Genomic DNA, 22,368 nt, shown 5'->3' with positions numbered 1-22,368 from the left:
CAATCATCAAGATATTTTTTCAAAACAATAGTTATCTCCACAAATAAAAAAGTTCCTGTTTGGAAGCGATAATGCACTGAGCAAAATTGCATGCATTCCTGAAAGTACTGATGGATGTTTCTTTTTGCTTTTACTCTTATCCACAGGACCAGGAAGCTGATAAACCATGGAGCGGTACGTTTTGTATGTGATGCTGTTGGGGGTCTTGGTGCGAGGGCAACACTGCCCGGGGCGTTGTATCTGCCAGACGATTTCCCCGACTTTGACCCTGCTATGCGCCAAGACTGGTCTCCTGTTTGTGCCCCCAACCATTGACCGTAAGACCGTAGAGCTGAGGCTGACGGACAACTTCATCACGGCTGTCCGCCGGAAGGATTTTCTCAACATGACGAGCTTGGTTCACTTGACGTTGTCACGGAATACCATCAGCCAGATTGCCCCTCATGCCTTTGTGGGACTCAAGGCGTTGAGGGCGCTACACATGGACGGTAACCGGCTGACCGAGATAAGGAACGACCAGTTGAAGGGTCTGATCAACTTGCGACATCTCATTCTGGGCAACAACCAGATCCACCAAATTGACCCTTCTTCTTTCGATGAGTTTGTGTCCACTATCGAGGACTTGGATTTGTCTTATAACAACCTGAGGACGTTGCCTTGGGAGGCTATTGCCAGGATGACCAACATAAACACACTGACTCTGGATCACAACCTCATCGACCACATAGGAGCCGGAACGTTCACTCTACTCACCAAGCTGGTTCGCTTGGACATGACTTCAAACCGCTTGCAGAAACTGCCGCCGGACAGCCTCTTCCAGCATGCCCAGGTGCTTTCTGACCCCAAAGGTTTCTCCAGTTCCTCCAGGCTGACCGTGAGCTTCGGCGGGAACCCGCTTCATTGCAACTGCGAGTTGCTGTGGCTGCGCAGGCTTACCCGAGAGGATGACTTGGAGACTTGCGCCTCGCCTGATCAGCTGATGGACAAGTACTTCTGGTCGATTCAAGAGGAGGAGTTTATCTGCGAGCCACCACTCATTATCAAGCACCATTCCACCAAGCCTTACGTCATGGAGGGTCAAGGTGTCACCCTCAAGTGTAAGGCCATGGGGGATCCAGATCCTGCCATTCACTGGCGCTTTCCCGATGGCAAGCTGGTGCACAATAACTCGCGTACAATCTTGTATGATAATGGCACTCTGGACATCCTGATAACCACCTTGAAAGACAGTGGTGCATTCAACTGTGTGGCCTCAAACGCTGCCGGCATCGCCACAGCGGCTGTGGACATCAACATGATCCCGCTGCCACTGTTCGTCAATAACACTGGCCACATGAGGGAGGCGGACCCTGGCCTTTCTGACATAACCACTTCAACCAAATCTGGCAACAACGAAACCAAGCAGGACAAAAGGGTTGTGGTGGACGAGTTGACCGCCAACTCGGCCATGATCCATTGGCCGTCTGAGCGACACATCCCTGGGATCAGGATGTACCAGATTCAGTATAACAGCACGATGGACGACACGTTGGTTTACAGGTGAGACATAGGAACTTTTTCATTTCCTAGATATCCTAGTACATATTGAAATATGGTATTGAGCCAGAAGCTCACAAACCCTTCCTTGGGTTCAAATTCATATTTCATGAATTAATATTTCACCCTCCGAACTCACCCTCTTCCTGGAAATTTGATGATTTGTAGTCACTGTTTTTTTTTTTTTTTTAATAAGGCTTAAAAGCTATTTTCATCGTTTGTTTCCATTGAAATTTTCTGACATTTCTGACCATTATGTTTTGCATACATTCTTAGAAGCAAACCTGGTTCTGTAGACCCACCACACTCATGTGGGAACCTGAATTGAGTAGAGACAAAAAGTTGAGTAGAATGGTAAATTAATGAGTCTTCAGTCTGATTTAGGGAGATCTCCAGATGCACTTTTCAGATGCCAGATGCCAGATGATTCTTTTCACCTTATTTTGAAGACTAAACAGCCTTAATAAGCATCTGAACTTTGGTAACACCCTAGAAACTATGCTAGGAACCCTCTATTGTGTATTGGTTCAAATGATAAAAAAAAAAAAAAAAAACTGGCACTACAAATTCTTAGAAGCACTTCCTTTTTGGGCAAACTGGGGTCTGTAGACCCACCACACTCATGTGGGAACCTGAATCGTGAAGAGACAAAGAGTTGAGTAGAATGGTAAGTTAATGAGTCTTCAGTCTGATTAAGGGAGATTTCCAGATGCTCTTTTCTCATGCCAGATGATTCTTTTCACATTATTTTTCAGAGAAAACAGCCTTACCATGCATCTCTGAACACTGGCGACACCCTTGGAACCCTCTATTGTGCTGGAATGATGTGTCCTGCTTGGTTCAAATGCTAAAACAAACCTGGCACTACACATTCTTAGAAGAACATCATTTTGGGCAAACTGGGGTCTGTAGACCCACCACACTCATGTGGGAACCTGAATTGAGTAGAGACAAAAAAAGTTGAGTAGAATGGTAAGTTAATGAGTCTTCAATCTGATTTAGGGAGATCTCCAGATGCTCTTATCTCATTCCAGACAATTCTTTTATCATTATTTTGCAGATAAACAGCCTTATTGAGCATCTTTGGACTCTATTGTGCTGGATTAATGTGTCTTGCTTGGTTCAAATGCTAAAAAACAAACATGGCACTACACATTATACACATTCTAAAAAGCACTTCCTTTTTGGGCAAACCAGGACATGTAGATCCACCACACTCATGCAGGGACCTTAATGAAGTTGAGACAAAGAGTTAAGCGGATTGGTAAATTAATGATAAAGTCATCAGTCTGATTCAGGGTGACCTACAGGTTCTCTCTAGATCTGATTCTTTGCACGTAATTTTGCAGACAAAACAGCCTTATTGAGCATTTCTGAACTCTGGCGACCCCCTAGAGATTATGCTAGGGAACCCTCTATTGTACTGGAAAGATGTGTTCTGCTTGGTTCAAATGCTAAAAAAAACAAACTGACACTACACATTCTGAGAAGCACTTCTTCTTTGGGGCAAACTGGGGTCTGTAGACCCACAAAACTCGTGCAGGGAACCTGAATCAAGTTCAGACAAAGAGTTAAGCGGATTAGTAAATTAATGATAAAGTCATCTGTCTGATTCAGAGTGATCTACAGATTCTCTCTAGATCTGATTCTTTGCACGTAATTTTGCAGACAAAACAGCCTTGTTGAGGATTTCTGAACTCTGGCGACCCCCTAGAGACTATGCTTGGGAATCCTCTGTTGTGCTGGAATGATGTGTCCTGCTTGGTTCAAATGCTAAAAAACAAACTGGCACTACACATTCTGAGAAGCACTTCCTCTTTGGGGCAAACTGGGGTCTGTAGACCCACAACACTCCTGCAGGGAACCTGAATCAAGCTGAGACAAAGAGTTAAGTAGATTGGTGAATTAATTAATGAGTCATCAGTCTGGTTCAGGAAGATCATCATATGCTCTCCAGATCCGATTCTCTGCACATTATTTTGAGAAGAAAATAGCCTTAATGACCATCTTTGAACTCTAGGTGACGCCCTAGAGACTGTGCTAGGAACTCTTTATTGTACTGGAAAGATGTAAAAAAAAAAAAAAAACTTGCACTACACATTCTAAAAAGCAGTTCCTTTTTGGGCAAACTGGGGTCTGTAGACCCACGACATTCATGTAGGTAGAGACAAAGAGTTAAGTAGATTGGTGACCCTCTAGAGACTATGCTAGGATTCCAGGGACCCTGTATTGTGCTGTGATGATGTGTCTGCAGGTGTTTAGTGCAGTAAAACTAGTGTAGCTTCACTTGATAATCTAATCTCCTGCTGGGTTCAAATAATAATAAAAAACACTGCAGCCACATTGCCCCTTGGTGCTAGTGTGGATAAGACTGGTGCCCTTTGATCTGAACACTATTAGAAAGGACGTCCTATCAAACTGCATCAAGTCTTAGGTTGAGCCTTTCTACAGTATATATATACAGTATGTGTTTAAACATGAGATAGTGGTGGAGTACTGTGGTATGGGGGGTAATACATTGCTCTCATATCAACAAGGGAACGACCTCCGATTTACAGAGGCCATAAAAGGCATTCATGATTCAGCGAAAAGCAGTGTATTTCACTCCCCGTTCTCGAAGGAACGCAGAAAGCAGCACTCCTGTCGCTACACACACTGCATTATACAGCTTAGCATCTGAGTTCCCCGTCCAATCACAGAGGAGTAAAACACTCCTGACATTTATTACCTCTCAGAGAACTTCTTCGGCAGACTAAAACCCCTCTGAATAATTCCAGATACCGTACATCTGGCAAGAGCTGCTCCAGCTGCTAATCACAAATCCTCCGGCTCATGAGCCTCTCAGACAAACATTAGATCGGATTTAGATCAGACACTAACTTATTATTATTAAAGATTAGCGAGGCTCGGATTCACGGACACATTCTCGCATCCCTTCTTATGCAAGTCCTGCCGAAACGTGGAATGTATGATGCTGCGTTTCAAGGACAAACATCAGTGGTTTTGAGAAGGCAGAGACATGAAAAGCACTAAGCCGAATCGCCTCTGGTGTATTGGAACAATTTTCTGCTAAATGGCTTTGTGGGATGGAGGCATTGTACAGCGTCAGTAAAAACGGAGAAGCTGAGCGAATAGCAATTGAAACCACATGCTGCTTATAAACCAACACAAACTGGGTGCCTCAAAAGGCCACAGTCATAAAAACGCTGACAAACACCAGTTCGGAGGAGAGGAAATCACAGTGTAGGAGCAAGAAGCCATTGAAAATGAAATGAGCAGTACTCGCACATGATGATGCCCGGGCAAATTTATTACAACACTTTTAAAAGCATTGGTAAAAGGACCAGCTCAAAAAACTGACAACTCCTGAAAAAAAAAAAAGAAAACAGTAAAGCTGTTACAACAAGGACAGCGGCAGAAGACGAGAAGACGTTCTCTGAAATGGGTGCCGGTTGTGAAGACGATAAAAGTGACATTCAGCTCTCTGAGAACCGTTAAATGAGCCATGTTCAGGATAAAAAATGTTACACGGCTGAACGTGATAGGGTTGTAGGCTCTGTGATACAACGGCTGTTGCCTTTTTGTGTTAGCAATGTATGTATGGGGTATAACATTGGCATTTCATAGCAGCTATTTTTCTAGCTTTTCCAAAAGCAAGCTTCACCAAGGAAGAACTTACATAGGTATCTATAGAATCATACAATATACTGTATGTAGGTAAAGGATCTGCTGCACTGCAAGCCAGCTGCCAACAGAGGGCAGCAGCAGGGTGGCACTATTTCCCAGGGGGACTCCAATAAAGACAAGTCAATTGAAGACCAAGTCAGATCAAGTGAAGACCAAGTCAAGTCCAGTCAAATCAAGTGAAGATCAAGTCAAGTGAAGACCATGTCAAGTCAAATTCAGTCAAATCAAGAGGAGTTTAAGTCAAGTGAAGACCAAGTCAAGGCAAGTCCAGTTAAGTCAAATGAAGACCAAGTCAGATCAAGTGAAGACCAAGTCAAATGAAGACCAAGTCAGATCAAGTGAAGACCAAGTCAGATCAAGTGAAGACCAAGTCAAGTCCAGTCAAGTCAAGTGAAGACCAAGACCAGTCAATTCAAGTGAAAACCAAGTCCAGCCAAGTCAAGTGAAGACCGAGTCCAGCCAAGTCAATTGAAGACCAAGTCAACTCAAGTCCAGCCAAATCAAGTGAAGACCAAGTCAAGTGAAGACCAAGTCAAGTGAAGACCAAGTCAAGTAAAGACCAAGTCCAGCCAAGTCAATAGAAGTAAAATACAAATTCAGTTGAGTTTAAACCTGTCCTTACAAATTTTCTACTCTGCACTTGACTACTATCTAAAGGGCACCAAATCCTGAGAATCGCTGTACCCATCCAAGCCAGTTGCAGAAATGAAGCACTGTGCGAAGCTGATAAATCTGATAAACTGACATTTTGCAGTCGTTATCCTGACTGATGAAGTTTGCGGCATGCCCTCTCTATCACAAAATACATCTTGCATCCTTGATTGCCCACCTGTGGCACGTAATAATTAGGTCCCGAAATGGATTGACTGGTTGCTGTAGCAGCATATGGATGAGGAACAGCATTCGCTCAGGCAGATTCAGCGCAATTATGTTCAGTGAAAAAAATAAATAAAGATAACAATTTCATTGATTCATGTTAACGGGGTTGCCAAGTTGATTGCAAATATGGCAACAAAAGTATTTCAGTGTTCCTGAAGAATTGTGATGTGATCATTAACTAAAGTGAAAATGGGTTTAGAAAATAAGTTTATTTTCTCTGCTTGTTCAGGATTTACACAATCTTTTCTAAAAAAAAACATTTACAAACAAATGCAGCTTGCCATCAGCTGCTGGAGCCCTGGGAGAGCACGATTGGTCTTGCTCTCTCTGGATGGGTAAATGGTGCTCTTTCACCTCATCACCCCATGGGTGATGTCAATCATCACAAGGCATCATGTATTGGAGGAGGCATGTGCTAGTCTTCACCCTCTTGGTTTGTAGCATAACTTGTGATGAGGGTATAAAGCTGACTAGCAGCTGAATGTAATGTGGAAAATGTTGATTTGGTTTTCCATAGTCCATAGTTCCATAGTCCTATAAAATCAGCAAATCAGATTGTTATCAAATGACACAATTATTGTATTGGAGAAAACTTTATGTAGTATTAAGGATATCAATTTCTAGTTATTTTACTGTAGCATTTTGCAGGAATGGGACATCAAACCTGGGAAAATGTCTATTCGGTTTTAAATAAACCAGAATTTGGAGCCCTATAAAACCAGCAAATCAAACTGTTATCAAATATCACCATTAGATTTTTGAAGGACGCTTTCAATAGTATTAATGACATAAGTTTCAAGTTTTTTTACTGTAGCATTTTGGAGTAATAGGACGCCAAACTTGGGTTTGCATGAACCAGATACAGTATTAGCTTCAGCCCTGTTTGCAGGCACAGTAAGTGGACATACTTACCTATAAACACAGCTTGATCTGTGCAGCGTGGTTCTAGCTGTTGTATAGCTGTGATGGTTCATTTCTCTAAATCCCCAAATGTCAGAGGAAGGCAGGGAAAGTGTGCGTGGGGGTGGTCTTGTCGGAAGCTTGTGTAAGAGCCTGTGTTAATCACGAGCATCTAAACGTTGGCAGCAGCGCAGTGTCAGAGGGTGTGTGAACATGGAAGAGAGCGTTTATTGAAAATTCCATGTAGGAGGACGCTAATACAGTGAAAGGAGAAAAAAAAAAGAGCCCCGGTAGTTTCTGAGCTTGTATTAGCACATAAAAGGAGATGGGTTCGTTAATAAGCTTAAATACCTCGTAAGCACGCCCAGATGTTTGTCAATGAGCTTTTTGTTCTTCTGCGAAAATCGCCGGTGTGAAATTAACACCTACGTTGCATCAGCGTGTCCTAGAAAGTCGAGGCAAGTCAGTTTTATTCATACAGCTCTTTCAAACAGTGAGCATAGTCACATAGCGGCTTCACAGAGATCCGGGGTGTTGATCCCCAAGTGAGGAAACTAGAAGAAGAATTTTCTCAAAGCGAGAGGAAGAAACCTTCAGAGGAACAAAGACTCAAAAGGGGAACCCGTCCTTTTCGAGTTGACATCAGACAACACGACAAATAGCACAACAAAAGCATGAAATTAAGAAATAAACAATGGATATATATATATATATATATATATATATATATATATATATATATATATATATATATATATATACTGATCAAGCGATATATTATGACAACCTCCTAGTTTCTACACCCGTTATCCATGTTTTAGCTTCACTGAGCATATAGGACATTTTGTAGTTCCATAGTCATAGACAGTACACTGAAAAAAATGATAATTTCTGATAAATTTAAGTTACTTCAACTCGGTTTCAAGACTTAAATGTTACAGATGTTACATACTCATTACACACACAGTAATTCATATATACGTATACGTATACATATATACACACAGTAAACTAGACGTTTAATCCACACATATATGTCATCATATATTTTTTGCTCGTTGTTCTCCACCTGTTGTGTGGAGCTTGTTTGCTTTTGCAATCTGTAGGTTAGTATTATGGTTAGTTGATTATTGTTTCTGGTTAACACAGTATTTGATTCTATGGAGAATATCAGAATCAGAATTTAAACAGACAGAGAAGAGAGCCAAGCAGTAAACTACAGTATTTACCAGCTTATTTAGCTACAAATCGTTATGCAGAAACTCTGTTGTAATGAACTGTTGGTGACTGTTGGTTGATAGACCATACATTGTGGTGCTCCACAGGGTTTAACTCTAGGACCAATGAAACTGATGTTAATATTGATAAAACTGTAGTTCTGAGAGTGAAACACTGAAGTGTAGCTTATGTACAGGTTCTAATGGGTAACTAATGTAGTGTTAGGAAACTTTACAGATTTTAGTCCATAACATTTTAATGCAAGCTGATTTTATTTTTAGGTCATGTAGTTAGTTTACCATTATAACAGTGAAACATCAGTAATTGTTTCCAATGTTTATTGTTGACAGACCCTTAAAAATATCTGTCTAGTCTCTAATCAAACATCAGAACTTTCTAAGGAGTAGAAAAAATAACATATAGCCAATGTAACATTGACAATATTGGACTGATATGGTCAGATAAAAAAAAATAAAATTAGTGTGCTAACTGTTTTTTCTTGGACTCATCTAACAGCAGTCTGACAGTCTAACAGCAGGACATAATCGTATTCTAACATAGAACAAAACAAATGGCTCCGAACCATCGTTCAAACTCATGAGCTTAAATAAGGTTTCAATCACTTCAAACGTCCTGCATTTCAACAGCATGCACTCTTTTGAAGAAATCTACGTTAATTGAAAAAAAACGCCGGCTCTCCTGTTGGGGGAAAAATGGGGAGAATGGCAGCGTTTTGCAACCGCCGAACCGCCCTCACAGCCATTAGCATTCAGCCCAGCTGCTTTCAAAGCCACCATTAAGGAATGCAACTGGGGAAGTATGGCGAAGGCGCTGTAGGAGATGTCTAAACTTCAAAGATTCCAGTGGTGTGAAATCGTGCCTGTAAGTGTAGGGGGATCAGACGTGGCAGCAGGCGAGCGCCCTACATACTGTCCAAAGCTCAGGAGAGCGGCACGGAAGCTGCTGCAAGGAACCGGTGGAGGAACCAACTCAACCAAAACAAACATCTTTTCTAATTTTAGGGGTTTAGAGTGGTGGGAGTCTGTCAGACATTTATTTCTAGTATAATGCAAAGCATTGAGAAAAAATGAGAAATGGATGCAGAGCTTTCAGACTTCAAATAATGCAAAAAAAGGCTGTGCACCTTATGTGTCATGTCCTGTCTGTTCTCTTGTCTGTATGTTCTCATGTGACCCGGCTCCTCTGTGTTTCATTCCCAGTGTTTTTCCACTCACCTGTGTTCATTTGTAGCTCCGCCCCTTCGTCCCAGGTGTTTCCTGTTTCCTGTGTGTGTGCACCTCTATTTAAGGTCCGTGTTCCATTTCCCCGGTGTCGATCCTTGTACGTTTATCGTCTGTCAGTGCTCTATGTGTTCCCCAGTTTCCTCAGTCCTGTTTTCAGTAAATCCATGTGTATTTTGTATTTGTTTTCGTTAATAAATCCCTTTTTGTTTGCATTTGCGTCCGCCTCCGCGTCCTCCCTGCACCCGCACCTGACATTATGTTCCTATTGATCTCCTAAATACAGCTCTGGAAAATAGAAAATTAAGAGATCACATCAGTTTCTGAATCAGTTTCAGTCTTCAGTTTTTTTTTTTGCTATTTATAGGTATATGTTTGAGTAAAATGAACATTGTTGTTTTATTCTATAAACTACAGACAACATTTCTCCCAAATTCCAAATAAAAATATTTTAGTCATTTAGAGCATTTATTTGCAGAAAATAGGAAATGGCTAAAAACACAAGCCAAAAAAAAGGCAGAGCTTTCAGACCTTAAATAATGCAAAAAAGAAAACAAGTTCGTATTCATAAAGTTTTAAGAGTTCAGAAATCAATATTTGGTGGAATAATAACTCTGGTTTTTAATCACAGTTTTCATGCATCTTGGCATGTTCTCCTGCACCAGTCTTACACACTGCTTTTGGATAACTTTATGCCTTTACTCCTGGTGCAAAAATTCAACAGTTCAGTTTGGTTTGATGGCTTGTGAACATCGATCTTGATTATATTCTAGAGGTTTTCAATTTAGTAAAATCAAAGAAACGTATATATATTTTTTTTTATCTGGAAAAGTTACAATGAATATAAATTATCCTTATCTTGACAAAAATTGTTTATTTGCTCAGTAAAACACTAATATTACAATGCACACAAATAACATTCATACAGAACACAGTAGTTTTACCTTCTTCTGTAATTAACACTTTCAAAAATCAACAGTGTGCCTTATAATCCTTTGCGCATTATGTTTTAATTATGATTCTGCACACTGATCTCAACCCGATTTTATGCGGCACACAGTGTTCACAACCAAAGTTTTCTGCTTAAAATGCCCTATATTAACTGTTCAAATATCTGTAAGCATTTATTGTAATAATAACAACTCTTAACATGATATTGGTGGCTGATAATGTTTATAATAATGTGTATTTTCAAACCATTTGGCATATTTGTATAGACACATGTAAAGAAGGAATGTCATTTGTACACTCTTAATTATTTTTGCCCTCCTCTCAAAAGTACGAGGATGCACCAGCATTTTAGTTTTTTTTTTTTAAATCATAATTAATGACTGAATATTGTTGAGATTAATACAAACCTTTTTTTCAACCCTTGTGTGGTGTTCGGGTCTGTGGGACCCGTTTTAATTTTTCATCAGATGATACTAAAAAAATATTTTTTCTAACTCAAACTCATTGGCATTGGCTCATTTTTTGTGAAAAACATATATCAAAACACATTTTCGATAAACAAACACTGTACACCCCCCCCCCCCCCCCCCAAACACACACACAAACACACACATTTATATTACATACAGTATGTTTGGCCAAGGGCTAATAAACATTGCTTCATTTGTAAATTTGAAACTAAACAAATGTTCTACTCATATCTTGAGTTTAATTCATTTTCTTTTACATTTTATTAAAAAACTAATAAAAAAAAGAGTAGCACTTTTTGAAAGAAATGTAACATAAGAAAGGTAAAGGGCAAATATTAACCATGTAAGCTGTTTATATTGCTTGCAATTTAAGTGAAGCAAGCATGTGTAAAGCATTTTAATGTAAAATTGCTTAATTTTGTCACGTTTTTGCCCTGTCCCTCATCAGCCGTCATGTTTTTTCCCTTCCTTTGTTTTTCATTGTTCAGAGCACATGGCTCTTCCCTTGTCTCCGTTCCTGTCTTTAGTGCTCCCACCTGTATCCATTTGTAGCTCCTCCCCCTCTTCAGTGACAACAGGTGTTTCCCATTGTGTGTGAGTGTATTTATAGCCCCTTTGTCTTCAGTATGGTGTGAGTTCTTGTGCGTGCTACACGTCTGTTAGGTTGTGTGTTTCTTTTGGTTTTTTTTATTTATGTATTTATTTTTTGCAATAAATCCGCATTACCTGCATTTACGTCCGCCCCCTGGTTCTCCTTGCTATGCACTCCTGACAGATGTGTAGCACGCACAAGAACTCACACCATACTGAAGACAAAGGGGCTATAAATACACTCACACACAATGGGAAACACCTGTTGTCACTGAAGAGGGGGAGGAGCTACAAATGGATACAGGTGGGAGCACTAAAGACAGGAACGGAGACAAGGGAAGAGCCATGTGCTCTGAACAATGAAAAACAAAGGAAGGGAAAAAACATGACGGCTGATGAGGGACAGGGCAAAAACGTGACAAATTTTGCTGAATTAAATACAAGTAACAAAATAAACGAGTAACAAAAAATATGAACACCACACAAGGGTTAAGCAACTGACACCATAAATAGAACCAATTCTTTTGTTTTACCAATCTAACATTGATTTTGTTGTTTACAACTAGTGTTAATACATACCCATTAATAAAGCTTAGTATTAATGAGAAGCATTGCTAGTAACACTTCCTATGAATGGTATGTCTATGTATAAGGCATTATAAACATGGATATGCATATTCATAAAAATGTATAACACATCACAGACATGTTAATTATGCATTAAGTGTTGTGATTACCATGCATCATAAGCCATGCTTGTATGTCACACATCTGGGTTAGTACATAATATAGCTTACACTATTTATGTATTTCCATGATGGACATCGGCCACTTTACTTGGAGTGTACAATGGCGCATTATAATACATTATAAATTACAGTAATTACAACATGCTTTATTAAGGCAGCTTTGGTAAGGTTCTTGGCGTTGACATATAACATCCTATAAACCCAGCTGATGATGTGTTATAATCACAATTTATAATGCACAATGAACAAGGCCATGATGTTATACATTTATATAAATATTTATAGACGTGTTTATAATGCTTTTTAAATGCATTATAATGGGTTATGAGTTTGTTTATAGAGTCTAATAGACATGCCATTCGTATACAGTAAATTAGATGTAAAGTTACAGTATTGGCCTTTATCTCATTCAGAAAAAGCCATATAAAGTCAACAGAATATTTATTGTTAACATTCATAACTCCAAATGGGGGAAATATTAAAACTAAAAGAATGGAACATTTTAGTCGGATTAAATCATAACTTTGCTCCAGGCATTTTTCGCTTCTCCAACTCGAGTTTCGTTCCCAATTCAGCAACAGTGCATGTTCTTTAGTCCTTGAGAACAAGAGTGCTGTTCTAACTCCCCCTGGCATCAGCTTCTGACCTCTGATCATGAGGACATCGCTCACCCTGACATGGGCATTCCTCGCCGTAACTCGGCTGACCCGTTCTGTAGAGATCTCCACATTCTCCACCCCTGAGACTTAAAACTCGCTGCCCCACATTTGTAGTCAGGAGATGGGAGCTGAGGCCCATTAGGGTCTAAACAAATTCCACATGTACTGAGCTTCTTTATCTTCTGATAATATCTTCTGTTCTAGCATGTAGGAATGTTCTTCAAAACTATTTATGGACTAAAATATTGTGTTCTGATCTATATAATTGTTTACTAAGGTTATATATGGACTAATAAGTCATATTTTGATGTATAGGATTGTTAACTAAGGTTATATATGAACTAATAAGTCATATTTTGATGTATAGGATTGTTTACTAAGATTATTTATGGACTAAAAAGTCATATTTTGATGTATAGGATTGTTTTTCCAAGTTATATATAGGGACTAATAAGTCATATTCTGATGTATATGATTGTTTACTAAGGTTATATAGGGACTAATAAGTCATATTCTGATGTATATGATTGTTTACTAAGGTTATATAGGGACTAATAAGTCATAGTCTGATGAATAGGATTGTTTACGAAGGTAATATATGGACAAAGAAGTCATATTCTGATGTATAGGATTGTTTACTAAGGTTATTTATGGACTAAAAAGTCATATTCTGATGTATAGGATTGCTTACTAAGGTTGTATATGGACTAATAAGTCATATTCTGATGTATAGGATTGTTAACTAAGGTTATATATGAACTAATAAGTCATATTTTGATGTATATGATTGTTTACTAAGGTTATATATGGACTAATAAGTCATATTCTGATGTATAGGATTGTTAACTAAGGTTATATATAAACTAATAAGTCATATTTTGATGTATAGGATTGTTTACTAAGGTTATATAGGGACTAATAAGTCATATTTTGATGTATAGGATTGTTAACTAAGGTTATATATGAACTAATAAGTCATATTTTGATGTATAGGATTGTTTACTAAGATTATTTATGGACTAAAAAGTCATATTTTGATGTATAGGATTGTTTTTCCAAGTTATATATAGGGACTAATAAGTCATATTCTCATGTATAGGATTGTTTACTAAGGTTATATATGGACTAATAAGTCATTTTTTGATGTATATGATTGTTTACTAAGGTTATATAGGGACTAATAAGTCATATTCTGATGTATAGGATTGTTTACTAAGGTTATTTATGGACTAAAAAGTGAATATTGAATTGACTAATGTCAATTTTTCTACTGTATAGGCATGTTTATTGATGGCTTGTTGACTCATATCTTCTATTATGGTGTATAAGAGTGTTTATTGAGGATGTTCATAAACTAATATCTCTTATTCTAGTGTTTAGGAGTTTTTTATTGATGTTATTAATGCACTAATATCTCCTATTCTAGACTATAGAAGTGTTCTAAGGGTATGGACTTATGTCCTATTGTACTGTATATGAATGTTTTATTGAGGTTGTTTGACTAATATCTAATATTCTACTGTATAGGCATGTTTATTGATGTTTTATTGATTCATATCTAATATTCTACTGTATGTTCATGTTTATTGATGTTTTGTTGATTAATATCTCATAATATATGAGTGTTAAGATATAATTTAATATATCTTATTCTAGTCTACTGAACTGTTTCTCTAGGTGTTTTAGGACTAATATCTTTTATATCCTATTCTACTGTAGAGGAGTGTTTATTGAGGGTTTTTTTATAGACTAGTATCTCCTATTCTAGTGTATAGGAGTGTTTATTGAGGGTTTTTTTTTATAGACTAGTATCTCCTATTCTAGTGTATAGGAGTGTTTATTGAGGGTTTTTTATAGACTAGTATCTCCTATTCTAGTGTATAGGAGTGTTTATTGAGAGTTTTTTATAGACTAGTATCTCCTATTCTAGTGTATAGGAGTGTTTATTGAGAGTTTTTTATAGACTAGTATCTCCTATTCTAGTGTATAGGATTGTTTATTGAGGGTGTTTAAACACTAATGTCTAATTTTTCTATCTTCTCTATGTTCTATTTTCTATTCTAGTGTATAAGAGTGTTTACTGAAGGTTATTTATGAACTAATATCTTCTATTCTAAGGTTGATAATAGACTAACTCATTAGACTAACCTGTTTAATTGTATAGGAACATGTTTGTTGGAGTTGTTTATGGACTAATATCTTCTGTTCTGTTCTGTGTGCATTGGGTTTATTAATGTTGTTTATGAACTTGTTTATCCCCTTTTCTAGTGGGCAACAGTATTTGCTGTGGTTAACTTTGACTTGATTTGGATTATTTGCTGAGTAATAATTTATTTTTTTTTCTAGTGTATTGGAGTGTTTACTGGGCTTTTTCTTGGACTAATAGCTCTTATTATCATGTATGGAGGTTTTTCAGTGAATTGCCTCATTAGCTGAGGAAAGAACTGAAAGGTTAGCAGACAGGAACATTGCTTTAGAGAGGATGTTCTTTTAATACATCCAGAAGGTGCTTTTTTATTTATTATTTAAATGCATTTTCTGTCTGTTCCAGTGTGAAAATGGCCTTTTTCTGTCTGAAAATTCCATATTATTTACTGATGCTCTGTCATTAATTCTTGTTCGTTCTCTTTCTTTCTTGTTCTCTCTCTCTTTCAGGATGATCCCATCAGAAAGCAAGACATTCAGGATCAGTGACCTCGCGGCGGGTCGCGAGTATGAACTGTGCGTGCTGGCGGTCTACGATGACGGCATCACCTCTCTGACGGCAACGCGAGTGGTGGGATGCGTCCATTTCCGCACGGCGCCCGAGGCCGGCCAGTGCCGATTCGTCCACAGCCAGTTTCTGGGCGGGACCATGATCATCATCATTGGTGGCGTCATCGTGGCTTCTGTTCTGGTCTTCATCGTCATCCTCATGATCCGCTACAAAGCCTACGACAGCTCCAAAGCCAAGGCTAGCGCCAATGCTGGCACCAATGGTGGCAGCAGCAGCACTAGTGCCAATGTTCCCGGCATGTCGCAGACCGGTGGAAACCACCGTACTACACGTCCAGGGTTAAAGCAACAGCAGCAGCACCAATCACAGGGGAGCGAAGACCGCAGTCGCCGGTTGTCTCAGGTTGGGATGGACTGCAAGGCTATGCTTCTTCTCAGCCTGGAAAATGAAACTCAAGAGCAGCTAAAGGTGCAGCTGCCTCTGCTAAGCCCTGACGCACCTGCCCCTTCTGGGTCCGCGAACGCCACGTTACCGCCGGGGTCTCGCCGTGCGAGCTTGGGAAACCCACCTTCTGAGGACACCCAAACGGACAGCAGCCTGACGGGCTCCACCATGTCCCTGTGCCTGATCGGATCCAGGGCGGGCGAGGACGTTCCCCCGCCGCGGCCCAGGGACGGGCGGAAGGGGGTGCTGGGTGGGATGGGGCTGCTGCCGGGCGAGCTGGCGAGGACCAGGCATCGCTTCTCATTCGACGGCGATTACGCCCTGTTCCACAGCCACAGCTACCCCCGGCGGGCACGGACCCGCAGGCACAAGTCCAGCTCCAACCTCAACACTGAGGCCTCGCCACCCACCAGCCGAAGGGTCACTTTCAGCAGCACCGAGTGGATGCTGGAGAGCACCGTGTGAACGACAGGGGGGACATGGGACACACGGGCACGTCTAACTAACATTACAGTGACACCGAAGCACACAAACGAACACACATACACACACATTTACAGCTTACAGCAGAACATTAACACCCACACACACACTGACACTGAGACTAAATCATGCAGTACTCATGGATCCATACATACATACATACACACTCCCACATAATAAGCACCCAAGAAAGTACCTGAATACTCGCTGCTGTTTTTTCATAATTAACAATTTTCTCACTAACAAATCAGAAAATTTGTTAACAACTTTTTTTGAATGTCATGTCAGATTCTATAATAATAGAAATGATAACTCAGAACACATTATAATGCATTCACAAAGCATTATGAACATGATTATGCTATGTATCAATTGGGAAACACTTTCAATGAATTTTGGGTCTATTAGACTCTATAAACATACTCTCATCACATTATTGGGCTTTAATAAAGCATTATAAACATGAATATACTTACTTATCAATTGGGTAAAACTTTCCATGAATGTCATGTCTTTATTAAACTTTGTAAAACATATTTATAACACATTATAATGCTTTCATAAAGCATTAAAAACATGGTTATACAAATGTATCAATTGGGAAACACTTTCCATGAATGTCATGTATATGAGACTCTATAAACATACTCATAACACATTATTCTTTTTTCATAAAGCATTAGAAACATGATTATACATATTTATCAATCAGGAAACACTTTCAATGAACGTGATGTCTATTAGACTCTATAAACATACTTACATTATAAACACATTATAATGCATTAATAAGCATTATAAACATGATTATACATATTTATTAATTGGGAAACACTTTCAATGAATATGATGTCAATTAGACTCTATGAACATATTCATAACACATTATTATTTTTCATAAAGCATTTTAAACATTGTTATACATATTTAAAAAAATCTAGAACTATTATGCATTATGAATTGTTATTATAGTGCATCATCAGCTTTATTTAAAAGATTTTTTTTGTGTCAATACCAAGAACCTCAACAAAGCTGCCTTATTAAAGCATTAATTAGCTTTAATTACTTAACCTAAGCTTTAATTAATTAGCTTTAATTAATTAAGATTTAATTACTTTTAATCACTCATTAATTATGCTTATATTAAATATTATAAAAAACTTTAATTTATTTTATAATTATAATATGTCGTTGTACACTATAAGTCAATTTACAGATGAATAATATAAGAATATATTAATATTGACAGATATATGGGAGTTTAACCCAGATGTGCAACGTATACTAACGTATACTAAGTCCAGCTTATGATGCCTTACAGTCACAATGCATAATGCATAATTAACATGACTAAAATGTGTCACACATGTTTATAAATATGTATAATATGTTGTGAATATGTCTATAGAGTTTAGTAGACATGACATTCAAGTGACATTCAGGGGAAATTCTATATTTAAATTGTTTTATTGTGCTTAAATTATTAGTATTTATTTTTGGCCCAAATTAACCATGATATATTGGTTCTTCCACTCAAAATTGTGTATGCCCAAAACACCAAATTTTACAGTCTAAGGAACATCATCCGTTCATTACACATACTCAAAACCCATTCATAATGCATTCATAAGGTGTTATAAGCATGGCTATAAATAAAAATGTGTAGAACATAATGTCTGTTATGCATTATAAATTCTGTAAGTATTTACAGCCATGTTTATATTGCATTATAACATGTTATGTCTATGTTTATAGAGTCTAATAGACTTGACAATTAATTATAAAGAAACAGCTAAAATAATCAAGTAAACTATCAATATTCTAATGTGATATTTCAAAATTCCAATACTCCCAATGATTTAAACCAAACTTACCACACAAACCTGCAGATTCACATATATAATACAATCACTCACACAATATGTGGCAATCAGTGGTGAACTATTAGAGCTGGGCCTTTAGATTAGTCTGTAAATGTCAAGCACAAAATACAATATCATTAAATTACACTATATCTCTCATAGGAACTGTAATCATACGTATAGAGAGCATGTAAAAAGCCATTTAACACAGAATGTAGTGCAAACCGGGCCAACTGTGACACTGTATCCACATGCTAATCTGCTCTGCTATGAATCTGCAGAACTAAACTGAACTGATGCACTTAGAAAGAAAGAGGTTGAGTGTACATCCCGCCCACAGAGCACACTGCTAGGTCTACTGAGCACACTATTACAGACCAATCAGGACATAAATCCCACCCACAAAGCACACTGATAGGTCTACTAAGCACACAGACAGACCAATCAAAATTTAAATCTTGCCCACAGAGCATACTGATAGGTCTATTGAGCTCTACAATTGAGCTGAAAAGAACTAAACTGAACTGATGCACTAGGAAAGAAAGAGGTTGAGTGTAAACCCCACCCACAGAGCACACTGATAGGTCTACTGAGTCCACAGAGAGGCCAATTAGGACATAAATCCCACCCACAAAGCACACTGATAGGTCTACTGAGCTCTACAATAGAGCTGGAGAACCAAACTGAACTGATGCACTATAAAAGAAAGGGGTTGAGTGTAAATCCTGCCCATAGAAAAAAATTATATATGTCTACTGAGCACAAACACAGCCCAATCGGGACATAAATCCCACCCACAAAGCATTCAGACAGACCAATCAGAAATTTAATCTCGCCCACAGAGCATACTGATGGGTCTACTGGACACAAATACAGACCAATTTGGATGTAAACCCCACCCACAGTGAGCAGTGATATGTCTACTGAGCTGAAGAACGAAACTGAATTGATAAGATAGGATATAAGATAGAAAGAAGTTGAGGATAGAAAGATGGAAAGAGGAAAGAAAGATAGAAAGAGGTTGAAAACCAAGAGCAAACTAATAGGTCTACTGGGCCCAAACACAGACCAATTAGGACATTAATCCCACCCACAGAGAACACAGGATAGGTCTACTGAGCACAAAAAGAGACCAATCAGAATTTACCTTTTTCCCATAGAGCATACTGATGGGTCTACCGGGCACAAACACAGACCAATCTGGAAGTAAACCCCACCCACAGAAAGCAATGGTAGGTCTAATGAGCTCTACAATTGAGCTGGAAAACTAAACTTAACTTATACACTATGAGAGAAAGAGGTTGAGTGTAAATCCCGCCCACAGAGCATACTAATGGGTCTACAGGGCACAAACATAAATCAATATGGATGTAAACCCCACCCACAGAAAGCAACGATAGGTCTGCTGAGCTCTACAATAGAGCTGGAGAACCAAACTGAACTGATGCACTACAAAAGAAAGGGGTTAAGTGTAAATCCCAACCACACAGCATACTAATGGGTCTACTGGACTCAAACATAGACCAATCTGGACATAAATCCCGCCCACAAAGCACACTGATAGGTCTACAGGGCACAAACACAGACCAATCTGTATGTAAACCCCACCGACAGAGAGCAATGATGGGTCTCTGGAGCTCTACAATGGAACTGGAGAACCAAACTGAACTGATACACTATGAAAGAAAGAGGTTGAGTGTAAATCCCGCCCACAGAGCATAATGATAGGTCTACTGAGCACACAGACACACCTTAAATCCAGTGGTTTGTCATTATTTATTTAAGATGAGTACTGAAGTCATCCAAACTATGAAGAAAAAACATACCAGAATATGTTTTATATTGTAGATTCTTCAAAGTAGCACATTTTGCTTAGACAACAGCTTTATGAGGTAGAGTCACCTGGAATTTCAGGCTTTCAGTTAACAGCTGTGCTGAACTCATCAAGAGTTAATGTTTTTGAGAGCATCTGTTGTAAAGTTGTGAAGAGGTAGAGTTACAGGTATACAGTGAATAGCTTTATTTGAGTAATATTCTAAAACATATTATGGCAAGAACGACTCAACTAAATAAGAAAAAAAAAACTTAAAATAGAGGAAATGAAGATCCGTCAATTTGAACAATTTGAAGAACTTTGAAAGCATCCTCAAGTGCAGTCATTGCAAAGACCATAAAAAACGTTAGGATGAAACTGGCACTCATCAGGACTGCCCCAGGGCACAGAAGAGCAAGATTTACACAGGATAAGTTAAACATATTTTACACGTTGTTAACATATTTTGGTTTGTTAACACTTTTAATTTAATACATGATTCCTTTTGTGCTCTTTCATAGTATGTATGACTTTAATAATCATGTCACGATTGGACAATTGGACATTTTTTGGTAAGTCCTGATGGTTCACCACTGTCGCCCACAGACTCACACTACTCACTAACTCACACAAACACACACAATCACACACTCAATCACAGACAGATCTCCCGCTCATACTGTACTGTATGTCTTCATCCAGGTTCTCATTCATGTCCAGTGGCTACATTCTGCCTCCTCCTGCTGTCCAAGGCAGAGAGCGAGAAAATGAAATGAAACGAAAGACAGAAAGAGAAAGAAAAAGGGAGAGAGAGAGAGAGAGAGAGAGAGATTAAGAGTATGTATAGAAAGAGAAAGAGAAAGATGGTGGCCATGTCCTGTATTCCTGTATTGCAGCGGTGCCTTATTTCTGAACATGTACCAATGGAGGATGCTGCTACATGTTATCTCATACAAATGGTTTCCTTCTATCACTGTCTCTTCTATCATGGTCATCTGCTCATCCTCTCGGCTGTGGGATCACATGACCTTTTGCTTTCGTTCGTTTGTTTGTTTGTTTGTTTGTTTGTCTGTCTGTTTTTAAGGGTTATTTTTTTTAATATGTGATGCCAAGGCGGTGAGAGGCCGGTGGATATCTGACTGACTGTTTTTAGGGTCTTTCTTTTTTTTCCCTTTTTTTATTTTCTTTTCTTCGTTTTGTTCGTTCATTATTTTTTTTTATATTTCATAAAGCGAATCGCGAATCACGCCAACAAACGATGACGACGGACAGTGAACGTGTTCATGTGTGTGTTGGCGACTTTCAAAGACTTTTTGCACAGAAGACACGAGATATACATTACGTACGGACGAAATACGGAACAAAAAAAAAATGTAAATCTAGTCTGTACGACAAACGAGAAATAATAACAAACAAATGACACCCAAATAGATCTATACAAGTACCGATTGCGCAGCGATGAAAGAGTGGAGAACGGATGGATGATTCTCCACGGACTCCTCTCAGCCGGAATGGATGTACACAGCCTCCTCAAGACTGGGCGATACAGCGATCGGTATTGTATCTGGCTGGTCTAGATAAAAAGAATAAAAAAGAAAATGAACAATCGAACAAACCAACAAACAAAACGAAACAAAAAAAAAAGACGACAAACCGCAACAAACCGAAACGGGGCGAGAAAAAAAAATGACATATATAAATATATTACAAAACTATTGGTGTATGTGTTCAAAATATGTAAGTCATAAGTGACATGACTTTTTACAAGGCGCTCTGGACGATGGCCGCAAGTTTTTACATTAAAAATCTGGGTCATCGCATTCTCCCCCCTTCCCCTCCCCCCTCCTCCCCGGGTTTAGTATATTAAAGTTTGGACCACTTATCCCTTGTGGAAAAGGGGATTAAAGTTTTTTTCTCTGTGTGTTGGTTGACTTGAAGTCTTCTGTGTGTCTTTTTCTCCGTGTTGCGTCCGGGCTTGATCTTTTATTCCCGTCGGATCGCCTGTGTTTTCACTCTGAACTCGCCTTACAGCGGCTTTTTATTCAGTCCTGTGGGATTAAATTGGTGTTAAAGGGAATTCTACAAATGGTATGTCTAGTAGACTTTATAAAAATACTAATAGCACATTTATAATACATTATAAAAATTTCTATACATATTTATAAAAAT

The 22,368-nt window shown here is 38.6% G+C and overlaps 1 protein-coding gene and 1 long non-coding RNA gene across 2 annotated transcripts in view; both read left to right on the top strand.

Annotated features, from left to right (window-relative positions):
• lrfn1 (leucine rich repeat and fibronectin type III domain containing 1) overlaps window positions 1–17,280 on the top strand; it is a 278,758-nt gene extending 261,478 nt beyond the window's left edge. The window contains exons 6-7 of the mRNA XM_022669392.2: window positions 147–1,539; window positions 15,537–17,280. Of these exons, the coding sequence (XP_022525113.2) occupies window positions 167–1,539; window positions 15,537–16,506 (2,343 nt within the window). The 5' untranslated portion in view covers window positions 147–166 and the 3' untranslated portion in view covers window positions 16,507–17,280. The remainder of the gene's footprint in view (window positions 1–146; window positions 1,540–15,536) is intronic.
• A 25-nt stretch (window positions 17,281–17,305) lies between these two features.
• On the top strand, window positions 17,306–21,616 carry LOC125782589 (uncharacterized). The gene is made up of 2 exons (XR_007425311.1): window positions 17,306–19,559; window positions 19,951–21,616. It is a non-coding gene; the product is annotated as an uncharacterized LOC125782589 (long non-coding RNA).
• The last annotated feature ends 752 nt before the right edge of the window (window positions 21,617–22,368 follow it).

The sequence above is a fragment of the Astyanax mexicanus genome, chromosome 18, assembly GCF_023375975.1.
Source record: "Astyanax mexicanus isolate ESR-SI-001 chromosome 18, AstMex3_surface, whole genome shotgun sequence".
NCBI classification, from domain to species: domain Eukaryota; kingdom Metazoa; phylum Chordata; class Actinopteri; order Characiformes; family Acestrorhamphidae; genus Astyanax; species Astyanax mexicanus.
This window is presented reverse-complemented; position numbering and strand designations above follow the sequence as displayed.